Raw genomic sequence first — 19,648 nt, forward strand, 5'->3', positions numbered from 1 at the left:
CGCGCGCGCACGTGTGTGAAAGAGAGGAGAGAGGAGGAGAGCGCGAGACAGAGGGAGAGACAGACACCCACTGGGCTATACGTTTTCCACACAGGCTACTGTAGGTCATCGTTAGGCTAACACACCGTCCCCCGACTGTGCCAAGCTTGATTTTACACCAGGGATGTAAACTTCTAGACATGCTTAAGAAGATGCTTTCTTAAGAAGACAAAGTAAATACTTAAATTGGAAAGGTTAATGTAGATTTTAACATGTAAATTTCCCACTCAGAATGCTTTTGTTTTTAAATGTAATCCCTATACTGTACCAGGAGATAAAGTAAGGCATAGGAAATGGACGAAATGGGATGGAAGAGGTTTGTTTCATTTTTGTGTTGATTGAATATATGTGATGGAATATGATGTATACTGTATGTATAATGGACACATTTATAATAAAAAAGGACGAAGTTACATGTTCCTTCTCTGTCTGCCTGTGATTTGTGGATATAAAGCAGATGATGAGATGGGAAAGCACTCAGTCACCTGTAATGGATACGGTGTGAATCTTTTATGAGGGACTTGTCTCTTTATTGTGAAATGAAACTCTGCTTTATCCCCCAAAAGTCCAAACAGAGCCCTCCTAATGACTCAGAGGGAACTACATACTGACACTTAAGTTAATCAGTGTAGGCCTTATAAACAATTCAAGAACAGCAATTATTGCCTCACAGCCCGAACCATTTGCTGTATCTAAATGTCTTTTTTTTGTTGTTACAGCAGACATTATAATTTGTCATAACTTGACACATTTCATCATGATGTCTGTCAAAAGCTTGATTAGCTTAAACAAACATCTGCTCTTCTCTCCATCAATGATTGGCTGATTAGCACCAGGCGTGGTCCGTCTGCCTCCCATCGTCTTCTGCTTGGTTGGACTGAAAAGAACTCATTTAGTTTACCAAAACTTGTGCATCTGATACGCCTGATGCTGGCATGCTGCAAGCACCTCTATCCTGGAAGAAAACATTTACTAATGATGATATAATAATACATTTTGCTTTTACAGAGTGCTTTTTAAGATACCCAAAGACGCTTTAAACAATAGATAATGCTACTGGACCAATATGACATGTTTTTGAAATACAATTTAGATTACAATTAGACGATTACGATTACACATTTTCCTCAGTGTCAGTGTCAGTGAAATAATTGTGAAATTAAACAATTTTTCACTTTGCTTTGGATATCATGAAACGGTCTTCTCTAGGCCTTATTTTAGAAGTTACTGCAATTGGAAACTAAAGAATAACAACAAAACAGGATCAGGAAGACTATCCGAACACTTGACTTGACAAAAAGATTGCAATGGCATTGTGATCTTCATGTTATTTTATCATCACTTAGTCCTGAATCCTGAGAGTATTTGACAACAGAAAAACACCACAAAGCTCAAGAGTCCAACAATGTGGTTTATTCAGAATACACGAAGCAACATTACAGCACCAGTCAGATGGCAACATTCAGACATCACTTTAGTTCTGCACATATAGAGAATGGTTACAGCTTGTGTTTGACACCTTCAGCTTATTGTGTGACCAGCTTATTCTTCTGTTATTATAGGCAGCAATGAAACTGAGCACCATTTGAACTGATAACAGAGATAACTTAAGTTGAGCAGTTGACTGAAGCAAGGTATGTTTGTGAATGACACAGAAGATCTTTTCACCAGTTTTAAATATCTGCTCTGTGCAAAAGTCCTTTTTATGACCATGTCTGTACAACAACAGAGGTCGTGATAGTGTCAGGACTGGATTGTTTTGAAATGATGTAGTATGATTATTCGAAATTGTTCAAACTAGATATTTGTTATATGATTTGTTTCATTCAAAACTGTCACTTAAGTCAATGTATTTCATAATATATACAGAGTTGAAGTTTAAAGGGGTAATCCAATCTTTTCAGTCTCAAACACTTGCCCTTTGTAGGCTAATTTAAATGTGTTTTTAATAGCTGTTAAAGGTTTCCTCCTTCATAGGTAGAGTATCCCTTTAAATTTACATCTCTACTTAATGAACCTCTCAAGTAGACAATTTTATCTTTTTCTAATTTTGCTTTTCATAGAAATGAAGTAACAGGCAGCATCTGCTGGCTGGAACTAATCTCCAGCTGTTCCAAATCATTTAAAACTGACACAATCCACACATTCACACGGCATTTATTCTTTTAATTGGAGTTATTAGTGAGAATGTTAAAGCACATTTGGATTTGATTTAAACATGCAGCCACTACAGCTGGAATTTATACTATTTGGCTATAAAACTTTTCCAGATTGCAGATCAGGAAATTTGAGCACCATCCTTCTGAGAATGAGTAACAGGGCCACATGGTCTTGATTTTCTCTGCTGACCGAGCCTTAAGGTTAGAGAGTGTTTGTGTGCGAAGGTATGAATGAGTTGCAGGGAGGGAGAGGGTTGTAAAGAAATGAAAAACAAAATGGCATTGGTTCCTTATTTCCTTTTGAGACATTTGCTTTGGTGTGCACCCTGCCCTTCTCTCCTCTGCTTCACTGTCAAAACCCTCTGCTCCATCCTTTCACAGACAGAGAGAAAGCAAGAGCACTTATTTCTTTGGCTGTGTTCTGTAGGCACGTCAGACTTGTCTCCCAAAGGGCTTCGAGACTGAGAACAGGCCGCAAGACAGGGCTTTGCAAAGAGGAGGTAGCAGCTGTAGGTCTGGATAAAAAGGTCAGATCTGATCCTGGTTCAGGTGTGATGAGAGCAGGATCGAGAACAGGACTGGAGCTGATGTCTGAGGTTGTGTTGTGGTCGTAGCTGAGGCTGAGGTCAGGTTGATCTGAGAGCAGATACAACGAAAAACACAAGGCTTTGTCTACAGGGAGATAACGGTGCAGAGGTCTGCGGTTCTTAAATGAGACATGATAGTTCAAAGTGGCTGAAAACGTACTTCATCCCAGGTGCTTGTGATGATGTTTTTCGTAGCCTACTGCATTGTTAGAACTGGTACCTGTCAGTGAAAGAGCCATCATCATCATCATGTCAGGCAGATTGGCGCTATTTCTGCTTCATTAATAGCGCAGGTTTTCAAGGTGTCCACATTACCTCACTTACCTAAGTAGTCCTTGTAGTCCTTGAAGTATTTGTGCCTCAGACCACGTCCATCTGTAAATGAAATCGCCAAATGGAAAAACAAAATAAAAAACTGACATATAACCTCCATATCATACACATTCCGCTTGCTTAAATTGCAATTAAGATGCAAATAAAGTAGACTGTTCTTCTGATTAAATCAAAAGTTTAATATTTCTGCCGACAGCTTCAGCCACAGATGACAAGTTGAGGCAGTCTAATGAGTTGCCAGGTCAGTCCAGTTTTTTTTTTAGATCTATTTAATGGGAGAAACTTGGTGCCTGTCAGCATGTGATCTGCCAAGAGATGCCAGGCCAGACTCAGAGACAGAAGCTGGCACAGCCCAGTATCCTGTCTCTGTCCCTTTGTGCTTTATAAGTGCACATAATTTGGAGAGACATTTTATCTGGCAACCAGGATATTAGTTAGTACAGTACAAATGAAATGAAGATATGATGTGTGTTAAAGGCCTGGATTCAACGTCATAACACAATCACATAGCTAATCATTCAGCTGTTTCAGCTACCAGAAGTACTCTAGCAGAAGTAACCATACCGGAGTTGCCACGTTGCTTGATGCACTGCCCCCGGTTGGGGATGCCAGCGGCAGGGTTTCCTGGGTTGATGATGTGGCACTCGTAGCCTGTCGGACAGTGAAGAGGCTCATCTCCATCCTCAGTCGTGCTGCAGGCCTCAGCTAGTGGGCAGAAAACATACTGTGCATTGGAAGAAATAACAAACGTGAAATACACCAGGGTTATTTTGTGGTTTTGTGGTTATCATGTGGTTATTCGCCTTCCCTAAAACGGTCTACTTCTTACTTCTACTTGATTGATTGATTGTTTTCTACATTTCCCACCCAGAATGCCAATTCTGCAAACACCAGAAAACCTATTCGAACCTTTTACATTCACTGAAGAAAAGCAGAATGACAAGTCAATGGGAACAGTAAGAATAAACAGTAAGAAACGTAAGCATTTCCTTTATGATTCTAAAGGATGGACACCAAAATGTAACTTTTACTGCTGATGTTTTAGATCGCTGGGAGCTTTTCATTGCACTACAAACAGCTCATAGTTGCTACTGCAAGAGTTAAAACAACCCCAAAAAATGACACAAAAATGCACATCACCTGTATGTACACATATCAGAGGGTAGAACTAAAGGGAAATCAAACCAAAGTGTGCTGAATTAACTCACTGGGAAAAGGCATTTACATTTGACGAATTTGTGAAGATGCAGTGTGATCATTGAGACCTCAGTGACTGGTCAGGTGTGTGTACTACTCACCCTGTAGAACCTCCTCAGGGCCATCTAACAGCCAGCCATTACCCCCCAGCCACCGAGGCTTGGGCTGCACCAGCCAGTCCAACACTGTTCAGAATACACACACACACACACACACACACGCATGCACACACAGCTATTAAAATACTAACTACATTATAAAAACTGACTAATTTCCATGTCATCCAAAGTAATTTAAGGCCCAGACAGTTGTAACACGCTCCTGTGTGTGTGTGCCCATCTGGCTGTTGGTTCTGCTGACCTGGTGGCGGCTGAACAGACTCCAGGCAGGCGTAGATGCAACCATTGTAGCAGCAGCGTTTATGGCGCTCACACTCTGAGTCTGAGCGGCAGCCCGGCACCTCACAAGCTCTTTCTGGCAGCATCTGGGGTGGCGGCGGACACCGGTCATTCTTCTGGTGCTGTGTGGACTGGGGGTGGTTGGGGTACTCATAGTCCTGAGAGACAGAAAAAGCGACAATAAATGAATGGGAATGTAGATGTGGTTGATTTCTGCCCTGGGTGATGCCCTCGTTCCAAATAATATTATTAATATCATCTACTCTAAATAATAACAGCAGAGGTTCTGGGTCAATTTCACTTTTTAACCACCAGAGGGCAGCAATGGACCTGAGTGATCACTTTTCAGCACAGTAGAGCTATAGCAAAGACACTGAATGTTTGGCTTTAGTATGCATGCCTGCCTGCTAACGTCTTGATCTGAACCGGGAAGGTGATTCACTGTGGGAACAAACACATAGCTGGTGAGTCTGAGAGGGAGAACGTAGGCCACAGGACCCTGAGCCAAGCAAGGTCACACTTCACGCTCTTCGGCAGATTTGGCTACATAAAGTGTAGGCCTACGTGCGCACACACACACACACACACACACACACACACACACACACACACACACACACACACACACTTTTCCCACTGTTGCTGAGAAGATCTGCTCTTGCATGCTTTGCAGAGGCGAACATAATGGGATCTGTATCACAGCCATGGTGTCTGTGATTTAATAGTTCTTACCAAGCTGCAGTTCTTTATTGATTCCTACTCAGTTGGTTTGGACGTGTCCTGGACAGAATTTGTGTGTCAGATATCACATATTTTGTGCCACAGTTTAAACAACCATTCATTGTTCTGGGTTATGTACACATGGGAAATATTACAACAAAATCCCAAGATGCTGGCCTTCACTAAATATTTTTCTCATACACTGTATTTGCTTTTGTACAACAAGCTACAGCGTGATCAAGTTTCCAGTTAATCCCAGCTTGTCACAGTTTTTCTGAATGTATGTCTTTTCAGTCATGTGGGTAAATTTCTCTGACTTTCTAGTCTCAGCCATTCACCAGGGATGGTTTCTCAGAGAGAGAGAGAGAGAGAGAGAGAGAGCGAGAGAGAGAGAGAGCGAGAGAGCGAGAGAGAGAGAGAGAGAGAGAGAGAGAGAGATGGGTGTTTTTTTCTACACTAGATTAGTAATTAGATAATCAGCTTGTGGGTTGCGCACGGTCATTAAAACTGTGCTGTTTATTTGGCAGGCTCACTGGACCCTCTTACAAACCAACCAGAAAAACGAAAGCAAATGTTTGGCGCTGATGCAGTATCACTCACACTGTATGTGGGTTCACTTTAAAGACACATTAACTCGTTCTGGCAGCTGCGAGCTTAGTGGGTGGATGGTTCTTGGAGGGTGGGGGGTTTGATTCACACCACGGAGGGATGGAGGGAGCAATGTGTGGCCGTCACAGTCAGAGCTTGTAAATGTTACTTTGAGATCCTGCATATTATTGTAAGTAGCTTTGAGGTGAGAGTTTGGGGTCCGTATTAAAAGAGCGATTACTTTTATCATTGTACATCACTTGTGGTGCTGGGTTTCAAATTTCAATATTTTTCCGGTGCTGACTGAAATGTATCTGAAGCCTTGGTCAGATTCTTAGCCTTGTTTACTTATGCTTTGGTGATTAAAGTTGCTCTAAACAATATGTTTATATTAACAAAGGATCAAATGACTATGTGAAATGTAAAAGGTGTCACTCATAGTGACAAATCCACAAAGAATTATCAGGCGACTTGTCCATGCTTCCACACACTGTAGCCTGCAGGTCCTTCATACTCTTCATTCATCACTCTCAAGTAGTAAGTAGACCCACAGTGGTTCACAAAGTCTCCTGGTGCAATTAAATCTATGAATGAGGACTACAAAGTCTGCTGTGATTGGATAATGACATAATAACTACTGTCGTCTCCTCTTGTCTCATATCCGATCTGCTCCTAAAGTCTCCTGCAAACGTCTCCTACAAAAGGTCATGTGTGCCCTTCCTGTTTATATGACTGTGTGTTTGCATGCGTAAAGTGTGAGCTTGCTTGTAAACATGAATACTGTACTATTGCAGAAGCTATTTACTGTATTGATCCTTGAGCCTTAAACTTGCCAACTTTACAGATGCTACTTCTAACATACTTTTTTACTTTCCTTTTTTTACTGCACTTTTGCCGACATGTCTGTCATTCAGTTCTTACTTTAACTGCTTCCCTCACAGGGCTCCTCTTGTGTCTTCTCTGCTGCCTTCATGTCTTTGTATGCCAGAAGGGCCGCCATGCTCCACATGCTGAGCTCTATCACACAATCCTGCGCTCATCTCTCTGATGTTCCACATTGTTTGTTTACACTCCTGTCTGCTGTAGGGAGACTGCCAGTAGGCCTGTGTGTGATGTTCATGTCTATCTGTGGGCATATTTCCCCCCTCTCTGTCTGTCTGTCTCTGTCTGACTCTGTCTGAAACACTCTTTGGTGTTGAAAAGCGATGGCATGATGGTGGCTGTAGCGATTGATCTCAAACTGCTCTTTCTCTCTTTCAGTCAGTCTTTCCCTGTCTCTCTTTTTAGTGCTCTTGCTCTGTGTATTTATGGGGAGTTTGTGGGGAGAAGCCACTGGAGACTCTGCCTGACTCCATAACTGTACTGAGATCAGGCCATTCATGGTTCCACGCAGAGATCTCAGACAGATACTGAGATTTTCCTTCCTTTGCGCATACACACAGACACATGGAAACACACCCAATGTCAGACATATGCACATACAGTACTGCGGGTCAAAATTGGGCACACATTAGCATAAACAAGGAAAATCTGTGTTCTTTCATATAAGTGTCAACGCCAATGCGCCAGATCTCCCATGTCCACTAAATGAAGTAGCCCACAGCATACATCTGGTTAGCTTTTGGGTTGTCAGGACTCATTTCCTGTCTCTATACCAGCAGTCAGTTTGACAGAAAAGACAGACAGACGTGCAGATAGATAGAGACGTATCAGGATACACTGTGAGGCAAACAGACAGCCTGTAAATCAGTCGGAGATGAGAGTTTCAATGAGTGATGGGAAGACATGCTGACAGACAAACAGCTGGTAGAAGCAGTCCTTGAACTGGAAACATACTGGTAGAGCGGTGACGGCAGACGAACAGACTGAAGGTGTGGTTTACTCTGCACGACGGAGGTAAACCAAGTGTGAATGCAGCTAATTAGTGTTAGTCTGAAATAGCATCTGCTACCTGTCAGTCATAACCTGAGGTAACAGGGATGCTCATGGTAGAGGTCCCCCTAAACTCCGGTACTGTGTTACTGCACGTTGGTGCAGCAGTCACAACCAAATTTTAGCTTGTACATTAAAAATAAAAAAAACAGTGGAACAATTTCCAGATAATTTTGTATTTAGGAACAGCTGTGTCTGTCCTTTGGTATGCAGAGTTATGGATACAAACATGTCTGTGGTCTCACATACTCAGACTCAGAATAGCTACGAATTTTCTCTCTGTCGCTGGAGATGATATAACGTGGAAAATCTCTCTGCAGCCAAATAAAAGGAATGTCTGGAACATGAGAGGCTCCAGGTGAAAAAAAAAGTGAAGCAGCAGTTGATGTGGAAATGAGTTGGTCTTTTTGGTTTGTGCCTGTGTATCTATGGTACTGATCTGCTCCAGTGTAAGTCCAGTAATGTGCTTCTGACAGGCAGGCTCACGTCATCTGACTGGGATTAGTCCTGCTCAGAGCCGCACACACAAGTTCACAAAACGACTGGTATGATGGATGACTGACTGACTACAATAACTCCCATCTTAAATTCAAAATTCACACATCAAAATATCAAAGTCTGCAAAAAACAGCCAACTTTCCAACATCCAATTCATATGGCTTCTAGTTCAACATAATACACAGATGTTTGGCACGACATGATTTAGAAGTCAACTCTTACCATTTGTACGTAGCATGAACTACTGTCCAGTTAATGTAATACTGAGGCGATAGTGGATTCAGAATGTTCATCAAATGGCAGCCATCTTGGTTGTTTACGAAAATGCCTCAACAGCACAACCCACATTAAATAAACAGTTGTGATTGGCCCGACCTGAATCAGGCCGGATGGAAATCTGTCTGAAGGGGGGGGGGCAGACACATCTGCCAGAGCAAATAAAACATGAGCTTCACATGCGTCTGGTTCCCAGGCTAGTTAACTTGTCTTCTATGTTAAAATCTAAATTTGTTACCTGAGTCTAACATACAAAGCCCCCTTTTAGTTGATATGCAACATTATACCCCTTCCAATACAATAACACCTAAACAATGGCATTAAAGATAGATCTTCCAGAAGATTGTGGACCAGGATGTCAACACAAGCTTATTAGACTTCATCCAGACTTGTTAGGTATGGAAGTGTGTGTGTGTATTGATGAGAAATTGCAAACATTTGTATGTGTCATGCAATCTTCATATTATTTGTATCTGTCACATTCATTTTATCTGTGGTGAATTTTATTAGCCTTAAGGTCTGGTGAAATTAAACTGCAGGTCTTTGTGAGATATATTGGTGACGTAGTGACGTATACTTGCAGGGCTAGTTGCTGTAGGTGTCGAGCCAACCACTAACTCGGCTAGTTCTAGTGAGCCAAAAACTCACACAGTTTATTCAAAAGACGTATTTGTACCAACATCTCCTGTCTCATAAGTGTCTGCCAAACATGTAAAAGTGAACGGTCCAACGCAGGTAATAAGCTATAATTAGCTGCTATAAAAATAGCAGGAATTTAGCCATTTTAAATGCTGGTGTGACCTCTGCACAGCTAATTCTTGCTATGGTTGTACTACATTTGTCATGCATTTCCAGGATTTGTCAGCTGTCAGCCTTAAAGGCCACAAACTATTTGCTGACAAACTAACAATTTTCCTAACAAAATGACCCTCTTGCTTTACTTTTATTTGATAGCATCAGGGGTGATCACATAGTGTAAACCAATCTTATCTCTGCAAAGTATCACTTTCTTAAATGCTACAAATTTCCTTCAGTGAACGAGCAGTGTATGGATCTGTTTCGTTTTACATAACGGCCCCAGGCCAAGTCAAACAGCCGGCCAGCCCAGGAACAGGAAGTACACGTGTTTCTGAGCATGTGCAGGGCCTCTGTCTTAATACCAGGTGCTGGCACTCTCAATGGTCCCCATCACATGAAATAAATGAAACTGTAAAGATTTATGATGGTAGCCTCAGACACTGTTTGTGCTCACTGACATGCCGGGGCAGGCATCTGAGCCAGACTGTGTTATGGCTGCACAGGTGTGTGTGATAATATGTGTGGGTGTGTGCTACGTCTCTGTATTATTTGGCAGGCATTCCCCCTGTCAGACACAAAGAGCAAAATAGGAAAGTGCTACTCATGACCTTTGAACCTTGTGGCAGGGGAAAGTCTAGATAAGAGAGAGTGGCCTGACTCTGATCCCCAAGACCATCTGACCCAGAGGTCAAACAGACACCTTTATGGTAAGAGCTTTACATACAAGATAAAGGAAGTTCAGGCCAGGCCATCAAAGGCAGTAAGATATAGGGGCAAAGAAAACAATTTAAAACACATTGTATATTGATTGTAAAGTGTAGATCTCATAATCTTCTTACATTTTGATCATGCATTTCCAATCTACATTGAGGAATGTGATTACACATCTTATTTGAAAATAATACCTCTCATCAATAAAGCTAGATCACCAGCCGTTCAAAGCAGGTGAGAAAAAAAGAAAGACATGAGCAGACATTCACTTTCGGTGAGTTAGTTGTCAAAACAAAATATCAAGTGAAGGAAAACTGCATGTCACTGATCCCTTTCATATATATTTTTAAGTTGTTAACCCCAGGAGCTAAGTTTAAGCTCCTGGGGTTTTAAAAATCTTTAACTTTTACTTTCTGTATCTGCAAATACTTCAAGGTGACCACACAATCTCTAACCAAGAAGTTGTGCAAGTTCCCATCTTCTTGTTGTTCTTCTATGTTGATACTTATTGGCCTTGTCTAAAAGTTCTGACTAATTGGAATTCAGTGTGTATTTAGATAAATAAATCTGGTGAAATCTAATGTATTCAGAGAACAAGAGGGACCTTGAATGCAACACAGGTACTGAGCACGCTGGTGGTCTTGGGTTTGTTATACATTTTACCAATTTTCCTTTCAAGACACACTATTCCATAGTGCAGTGCCTACGTGAAACAGTGAAGTGACTATAATTTGTCTTTCTGCACGGCCCCGGTGTTATGAACAAGGCTGAGGGTGTGTGTGTATATGTGTGTGGGGGGAAGGTGGTTAAAAGAAATTAAAGATTGAAAGATGCAGAGATGAAAAGATTCAGAGGGAAAGAGACAAACTCCCCATCTGCACAGCCGTCTCAGCATGTTCCAATTACAGCTGCTTTGAAGCAGAGTCCAGCAAGACGGTGCTTTCGGAGACCAGGAGGAGACGGGAGAGAAGAGATTTGAGAGAGGGAAAGCTGGGGGTGGTATGCTGAGAGAGGCACACCGGCAAGGGGAATGAGAAAGCAGGGCAGAGAGAGGGTGAAAGGGTAACTGATTCTTATGAGAGAGGGGAAGAGAGATAAAGGCAGAGAACGAGAGAGAGAAAAGGGCCAATGAGGGCGTAGACTGGTTAGAAAGTGAGAACATTGAAGCACGAGAGGTTGCAGGGAGGGGAAAAAGAAAGAGAAGGCAGCACGCTACAGTGAGCCCTTGTTAGAGATGATCAATCAGCTACACTGAGCTGAGTTAACAAGCAGGGGCCCGGTCTGCAAGTTCAGTTCCTGCCCTAATAATCCACTACAAACACACACACACACACACACACACACACACATTCACACACACAGACAAAAGTTGTACATCCAGTGTGCCCTTCAATTACTCATATGGAAACGTGAAAATCAGCAACTTATTCCAACCTGTTGCACACTCCCCTTTCTGCTCCTCATCATAACTGAAAAACTCTGTCCATGTAGATTTTTCATGCTTCAAAATCAAAGTGTGTCAGCTCCCAAACTATTTCTTTTCCAGCAGTGGAGGAAATGTTCAGATCCTCTACATACGAAAACGAAGCAACACAGTGTAGTAATGCTCCATTGCAAGTAAAAGTCCTGCATTGAGAATTTTTCATAAAAGTACAGAAGCCTCACCAGTAAAATGTACCAGTACCAAAAGTACTGTGCTACATTATTATATTATTGCATTATTGTTACCAGGGATGCATTAACATATGATTCGTGTATTTATGGTTGAAATGGAGCTAATTTTGACTACTTTATATACTTTTGGAGGTCTGGTCTATAACGATGTATCGCATTTTAAAAGGTGATCATACGTTTTGTTTGCAAAATCTTAATCTGCAAGCCAACCAATAATTATAGCTGAAGTAGTGGAATAAGAAAAAAAAAGTTAAAAAAGCATAAAATGGGTGTAAAGTACAACTTTGTCAAAATCAGACTTAATTACACATATCTGGATGGTAAGTATAAGGCTACAGCCAGCAGCAGGTTAGCTTAGCATAAAGACAGGGGGAAACAACAAGCCTGTTTTTTTAATCCATACAAAAACCAAAGTGGAAAAACAATATATGTTTTATCTTGTTTGTTAAGATAAGTTTTACGTTGAATTATTTCTTTAAGTACAGTACTTGGGTGAATGTACTTGGTTAATTTACACCACTGTTCTTTTTGTTTCTTACTGGATTAAAGCACTCATACCAGGTCAACTTGACCAGCTCTCACCTAAGCCACAAAACTGCACACACTGTGTGAAACCAGCTCTCTGTAACAGTGTCGGTATTGTACTGTAATGCTGTGAGCTTTCACCTACTTCCAGTTTGGAGGATATTCTGAAAACAGCCACAAGACAGAGATAGAGAAGAAAACTACACACTCATACGTGCACATATACAAAAGTCAAAGGTGAGGTTAGCAGCCCCACCTTATGGTTGAGTCCTCTTTTCCTGATTCTTCTGGCATCACTTCCTGTGGACAGGACCAACAGGGACAGCAGCAGCAGCACCACAGAGCCCGGCATGGTCTCTGTCACCCCAACTCCAAACTCTTTCTGCGTCTCCCTCCCTCTCCCCCCTTCCCGCCTCAGAGGTATTCCTCCTTCCTCTCCTTATTCCAAAGTTTGTCCTGTATGCGTTTGCGTTTGTCTTCCGTTATGTTGCTTTTTCCAGCTGAAGCAATAACTCTCCAGTGCTCATGTGCAGCCAGAGATTACACAAGCCCGCTCCCTCCAACAGGACCTGCCTATATATCTGCCTGAGGAAAAAGTACAGGGCAGAATGACAGAGTAGAGGGAAGGAAGGGGAAAGTACAGAGGGGATGAATGGAGGCAGTGTAGGGAAGAAATGAAAGAAGGAGAATAGTTAAGGGAGCAAGAGGAGGGGAAGGGAGAAACAGCAGCTGTCTGTGCATCAGTTGTTGAGAGCTGAAACTGTCTGCCGGCACAGCGTGCCCACATGTCTCAGAGAGGGGGGGTTGGGGTTGAAAGGAGGGAGGGGAGAGCGTTAGAGACCTCCCCCTTGCCCCCTTGTTGCATCTCGCAGCACATCTGGTGATCTTTGTGAATTTGACAGAGTTGTGTCACCGCTGGGACGTAATTTATATTCTGTGGCTTTGCTTCACATGTTCTACATGCATGCGGTATTGCGAGAAGGAAAATAAATGGTTTTGCTAAGAGTGGGGTTTGAAAATACTTGTTGACTGCTAGCCTAGAGTTCAAGCATGCATTGCAACTATTGACTGTTCAACATCCGTGTTTACATTCCATGCATCATTTATCAGACAGTGTGGCAGGGAATACTTGAACACACCTGAATGTGTATGAATGTGTGCGTGTTTATATGCTTGGAGAAGATGCAACGTGATTTCAGTGGCATTGACCCATAAAGAATGAAAGCATGTGGTGTGTTTTAGGGAAAGGGGGCCTCTCTGTCTCCTTCTCCATCTTGTGCTTTACTTCTCTTCCTTTTTCACGTTTCCCAAGTTGCACCCTCTCAAACTAGAACAAACCCCCCCACCGCACCCCACTACTACTAGACCTTTCTCCCCTTCCCCTCCCCTCCCTCTATTCTCAGTGTCTTGCACTGAAAGGGAGAAAGAATGCTAAGCCCGCACAAATCTCAGTCATTATTAGTTTTACAGGAGCAGGGCTCATGTCACTGGGAGGCCCCTGCTTCACTTACACAAAAGACAGAGTAAAGAGTTAGTGAGAGAAAAACGAGAGAACAGAAAGGGGGGAGATATAGAGATAAAAGAGGGGCAGTCGAAGAGACTGCATGAATGGTTATGTGAGAAACACAGAAAGAGCAGCCTGTTCATTACTGCAGGTTTGGTAGCATCATTATTGAGGCGCAGAGCTGCATTTAAGACATTTTGGAAATGACCATTAGCGAAGCCTTGTCCGCCTTAGTTACTGGTGCGGTTCTGTTCTTGCACGGCGCGTAATGCAGTTTACTATGATAATAGTGGCAGAATTTACCACTCAATTCTCAGTAAATCTTACAGCCGTAGACAAAAGTTGGCTTCTCATTTCTAGCCACCGACTGTCGGTTTTGCCAGCTGAAACTACAACTGTAGCCAGCAGATTTTATAAGCTGGAGCTAGCTGGCACAGAACATCAGTATCAGAATCAGAAATACTTTATTGATCCCCGGGGGGGAAGTTGTACAACATGTAACGGCTGCTACTAGCAGGGTATCAGGAACACAGGGGGATAGGACCCAAATGCAGACGCCAGAGTCAGAACTGATGCAGGTAAAAGGTTTAATAAACAAACAAGGGGGACAAAGACTTACAGAATGAAGGCAAGGGTCTAAAGCAGGAAAGTAGTCCAATACAGGCAAACAAATCCAAAGACCAAAGAAATAAGGGCCAAAACACTGGTTACGCAGGTAGAACCAGGGAAACCAGTAACCAAGATGTGTAACACTGCGCAACATAATGTTCAACAAACTGGCAATGGAGAGAGGGAAGCACACAGACAAAATACAGAAGCAAGGTGGGGATAATGAGGGGCAGGTGAAACTAATCAGGGCAGGTGCCGACAGTCACACAGGTGGGAAACACACAAAGGCAGGAAGTGAAGTAGTCTGAAACGAGAGGAGAAGTAAGTAACAAAATAAAACAGGAAACCTGAAACATAAATGACTGAATGAACCAAACACACAATCCAGGAAGCACATAATAGCTGGGTCAAGCAAACTGTGACAGAACATTTAGCTCTCTAACTGTAGTCCTACATTTGGCACTTTCACTGCGCCATAAGGACGATCTTCCATAATCAACATACTTTTGAAATCTAGAAATTACCTGACTTTATTACAGATACAGTATGATGCATAAACCATTTGTAGAACCAAGAATATTCGCCACAGATGCAAAAATGTGTGTTATATTTTACACGAGGGTGAAAGGGTAACTGAAACCCTAACCCTTTTGGAATGAAATTCACTACAATACAATCAATATTCAGCTCTGTGTTGTATTATCTGTTGTATTATCTTATCGTTATTTTCTAAAACTGTATCACACCCTATCTTCTAGCTATCTTCTGTTGTTCCACAATTAATGGGGGAAAAACTGCAGCAGCACAGTTTCCAGCAGGAGACAGTGTGCTAACATTCCCAGAGGCGTTCTCACATACATCACCCATATCCTGCCTCCTTCCTAAATCTGGAATGTATACATGAATATTAAATAAACTAAACAATTGTATTCATGAACAGGATAAGGGGTGAAACATTCACATATTCTAGACATGCATGAACACACACACATACTGTACTGTAACTCCATAAACACACAAGGATACACATGTAGTCCCACTGCTGAACCAGACACGGCATTTTGTCTGGACACAGCATCCATACGTACAGTTGTGAATGAGAGCACAATATCAATTCTTAAAGTTATGTAAAACGGAAATTAGACAGAGGGGAAGGAGCACCTCGGAGATAAAGTGTGCCGACATACAATCAGCCAACAACGCATTGTAGCTGTTTCTGCAGGGTGGAGTGTCTGCGAGTCTCAGGGGGCTTCATATCACATGCTTCTACTCTCTGATGGTCAAGATTAATTCCAGTCTGATTCATGGCGTAATAGTTGGCAGCTGTCCAGAGATGGCTCAGAGTTCAGGGCAGCTCCTCAGCCACACGTGACAATTATACGATCACAGTAAGTATGATTTTATACGAGCCAAATGGGAACATGTGTGACATATGTTTCATAATGAAGCCCAGCTTGTGCATCTGGACGGAGTATTTGCACTTTGTGAACTAACAAAGGTTTATGGAAATGTGTGGACAGTGTGTGGTTTCTGTGTCTGTGTACTCAAAACATTTTCAAGGTGTAATATGTACAGAGATATACTGTGATTCTGATTCTGATACAGTATGTATTTATTGTATCTGTGTCTGAGTGTATACACCTGTGATTGATAATGGTTGCTTCTTTAATTTGCCATATTTCTGGATGAAATGGGATGTTCATAAATGTTTAAACATTCAAAAATGCTTTATAAAATCTTTAGCTGTCATAAATGGGGACTCTTGCTCATGAATACATTTTAGACACTGGCATAGAAAATATTTTGTCATACGAGAAGGATTTTTTTAGGGTGAAGTTGCTACAAACAAGACTAAGAGTCTACAGTCAAGACTTGCTTAGGTGCAGCAATGCTTGGAGCTAAATGCTTTGAGCATGCTAACATGCTCACAACGACAATGCCAACATGCTGATGTTTACCAGGCAATATTTACCAGTTAGTGTAGCGTGTTAGCATGCTAACATTAGATAATTAGCACTTAACACAAAGTACAGTTGAAGCTGATCGTAATGGCATTAGTTTTGCAGGTATTTGACCATAAACCAAACTATTGGACAATGTAAAATGTTGACCTGATGCTAGATGAAACACCAGGTGATCACCAAAGTTGTCATAATTTATCCTCTGGGAACTGTGAATGTTTTTTGAATATTTTCAAACCCCCAAACCGGGACCCTGAAGTACGCATGCACTATGTGGGACAATTATTGACACACAGACAAATCAGTGTTGAATTCAGACCTACAGTGCTTTGTTTATGTAATTAAGGGTAGGACAGGACATGATAATGTTTAAGTAAGTGCTGGAAACAAGTATAATCTTGTGATTATTATTTTAGTTGTGGTGAAAACCGGGACAATTTGGTCGTGAATGTTGAAAACCAGTACATTTTAGCATTTTACAGATATTTGTCGGGACTCGGTACACTCAGCTTGACATGTTTCATGGAAATCCATCTAATGTTGTTGAGACACAAAAAACCTCATGGTGGCGCTAGAGGAAAAGTCAGGGGATCACCAAGGTCAGTAGGATTCATCCTCTGGGGACCATGAATGTCTGTACAAAATGTGATGGTTATTCATTCAATAGTTCTGGAGACATTTCAGTTAGGACCAAAGTGGTGGACCGACTGACAGACTAACAGACCGTCGCTACGGCACAGGCATGGCTAAAAATACGAAAGATATATACGTTCTTATTGTTTTGGCATTTTCAAGTAAGTTTATGCAACAAAACAAGGTGAATGTGGCATTTATCATTTTACTGTCACTAATGTTTATTAGCACGCTACTCTGGTGGGCCGCTCTTGTGTCAGTGTGCTGAAGCCTGAAGCAGAAGCCTGTCAAAGCCATTCATTACAAATCAGGGCTGTCAGCTGGGGTCAAAGGTCAGCCTGAGGGGTCAGGGGTCAGCTGTGATTGGTTGGTATGGTTGGTGGGCCTGATGGATTTGGAGAGGGGTGAAAGTTGCACTTATGGGCTGTAACCTCTCAACACGTATGCAGTATAATAGATTTAAAATACACAGAATACAATCTGAAATGATTATTATGCCTGTAGAATTTAGTTCATACTACATCTGTATTTAATAATGTGATTTCATCCTGAACAGTTGTGCCAGTTGTGCGAGTTCTTGTCGCACTTGTACTGAGCGACAAGTCTTTATAGCACTCTGACTCATGCAGTTCATTTGAAACTAATTTTCTCCTTTTGGTGTGCTGCATATCAACAGCAATAAAAGTCTACTTTACTCTGTTTTACTGTCTCACATTTAAAAAGTTCAGCAAGCATTAGTTGCAGCCTGGCATTTGGTTTTAGTGTGTGTCTGATAGAATATAAACCTCAAGCAGCAGGGGCAGATAAATCTCTGACTTAATGGCTGTTTTAGACAGCGATGGGATGTGTGTTTGTCTTGTTTGTACAGTTTGAGCGATATGATGAAACAGAAAACAAACACTCATAGATATACAGTGTGGATGCACGCAAAGAACAAGATTGTGTTGTGAATTTATTTGACTATAAAGAGAGAGCAGGAGAGTATTACTGGCGCCATCTGCTCCACTTAACTAGACTCTTAACCGGATACATCAACACTGAAATGGAAAAGTTTGTACACTAGTGTAATCTGATAATGTACGTCTGCATCTATACTTTTTAAAACACATATTTGTCATGTTTGAATTATGATTGATGATGATGCTTCTGCATTTTCTGTGTATGAAGCCGTTTTTTTTCATGTGTGAGGGATAGCAACACCATGACCTTTAAAGTGGCACAGCTGTTTAAAGGTGCGGGCTGGCACTGGCTGATGGAAATGAGAGAAGATGGAGGGAAGGAGAGGGGGTCAAGAAGCTGGAGAACAGAAGAAATGCAGATGGGTTGATAAAGGGAGAAAGAGCGTGGTGAGGATGACAACAGACAATGAGGGGTCCACGTGAACCAAACATCTGCCTGACTTCTGTGTCGTCTCTCTGCCTCTCACGTCTGAAATCTTTTTAACCTTGTATCTTAAAAATCAGTTTATATGAACAACTAATGCCTAAATTGCCAAAATCTTGCAAACTGAAATAATTTGTTGAACCACTCAAAATAAAAAGACATCGACCCTGAGATGACTCTCTGCATTCCTGGAGATTATTTCATTGACAGTGTTTTGGAGGCTGAAGGCGCGGAGGAATATGAATGATTGCAATCTGGAAAGTCACCTTGGGGGGAAAAAAAACAGGTCATATAAAAATGAGTGTCCATATGTAATGCAGTAACCTGTTTCAGTGTGGTGCGTGTGGGTCTGGTCGCCAGTAATGCTCATTAAGCCAAGCCCCCTGTAGTTCCACAAATTGTTTCTCATTACCACCATGTCTGTCTCTTTTCTTCTAATCAGTGAGGAGGTTAGAGCCATGCCCCATCTCAACGGCTTCCCCTTCATGACTATTTCATTCCTGTATCATTATCCTTTATCCTCTAACCAGCACAAAGTCTGACTGCACTCAGCTAGCTCTGAGGGTTTCCCCAGCATACAGTAATTGCTTCTTTTCTCTCCTTCTCCTTCTCTTTCTTCACATTCCTCTGCTCTTTTCATTTTCCCTTGCCTTCTTTCTACTGTAGCTCTCCTACTGTTCCTGTCCCCTCTTATGCTCCTCCTCCTGTTTTCCTCTCCCAACGTTCTCCCAGCTGGTTTCTCCTCTTTCACATGCAGTTATCACCCCCTTTTTCTCCCCTCTCTTGTCCCTCCATTTCAGTTTCTTTGCCTCTCCCTCCTCCTTCTCTTCTCACCTCTCCTCTTTCTCTTCCTGCTACCGAGTGCTTTGAACGCAGGTAGCAGTGCAGCATTCCTCAACATGACCCCCGAGAGCAAGGTCGGGTAAAAAGAAAAAAAAAAGTGAAAAACTATTTCAGCTGTTTCTATAGCGACCCTGAGCCCAGGGGTTCCACTGTGGGGTCAAAGTGACCAGGAGGCTTTTCGCTAAATCCTGTCGGACTTCAAAGCTCTTCATGTGTTTTCTGCTTTATAGGAGCTGATGTTGAAAGGGTCAAATGTAGGCAGCCCCATATCCCTGCTGCT

At 42.0% G+C, this 19,648-nt stretch overlaps 1 protein-coding gene across 2 annotated transcripts; it reads right to left on the reverse strand.

The window, feature by feature from the left end:
• Window positions 1-1,432: 1,432 nt before the first annotated feature.
• On the reverse strand, window positions 1,433-12,816 carry wfdc1 (WAP four-disulfide core domain 1). Of its 2 annotated transcripts, none has more exons than XR_011597388.1 (7): window positions 12,692-12,816; window positions 4,676-4,871; window positions 4,417-4,500; window positions 3,683-3,823; window positions 3,101-3,160; window positions 2,946-3,005; window positions 1,433-2,834 (listed from the first exon to the last, which is right to left on the reverse strand). XR_011597388.1 is itself a non-coding variant. In XM_070907668.1 (7 exons), the coding sequence occupies exons 1-6, from the start codon at window positions 12,785-12,787 to the stop codon at window positions 2,947-2,949; spliced, it is 627 nt and encodes a 208-aa protein (XP_070763769.1). In that variant the 5' UTR covers window positions 12,788-12,814; the 3' UTR covers window positions 1,433-2,834; window position 2,946. The 2 variants fall into 2 exon arrangements, 1 of the variants encoding a protein (XP_070763769.1); XM_070907668.1 differs by having other exon boundaries at window positions 3,110-3,160; window positions 12,692-12,814.
• Window positions 12,817-19,648: the final 6,832 nt, after the last annotated feature.

This window comes from Enoplosus armatus, chromosome 6, assembly GCF_043641665.1.
Source record: "Enoplosus armatus isolate fEnoArm2 chromosome 6, fEnoArm2.hap1, whole genome shotgun sequence".
NCBI lineage: Eukaryota > Metazoa > Chordata > Actinopteri > Centrarchiformes > Enoplosidae > Enoplosus > Enoplosus armatus.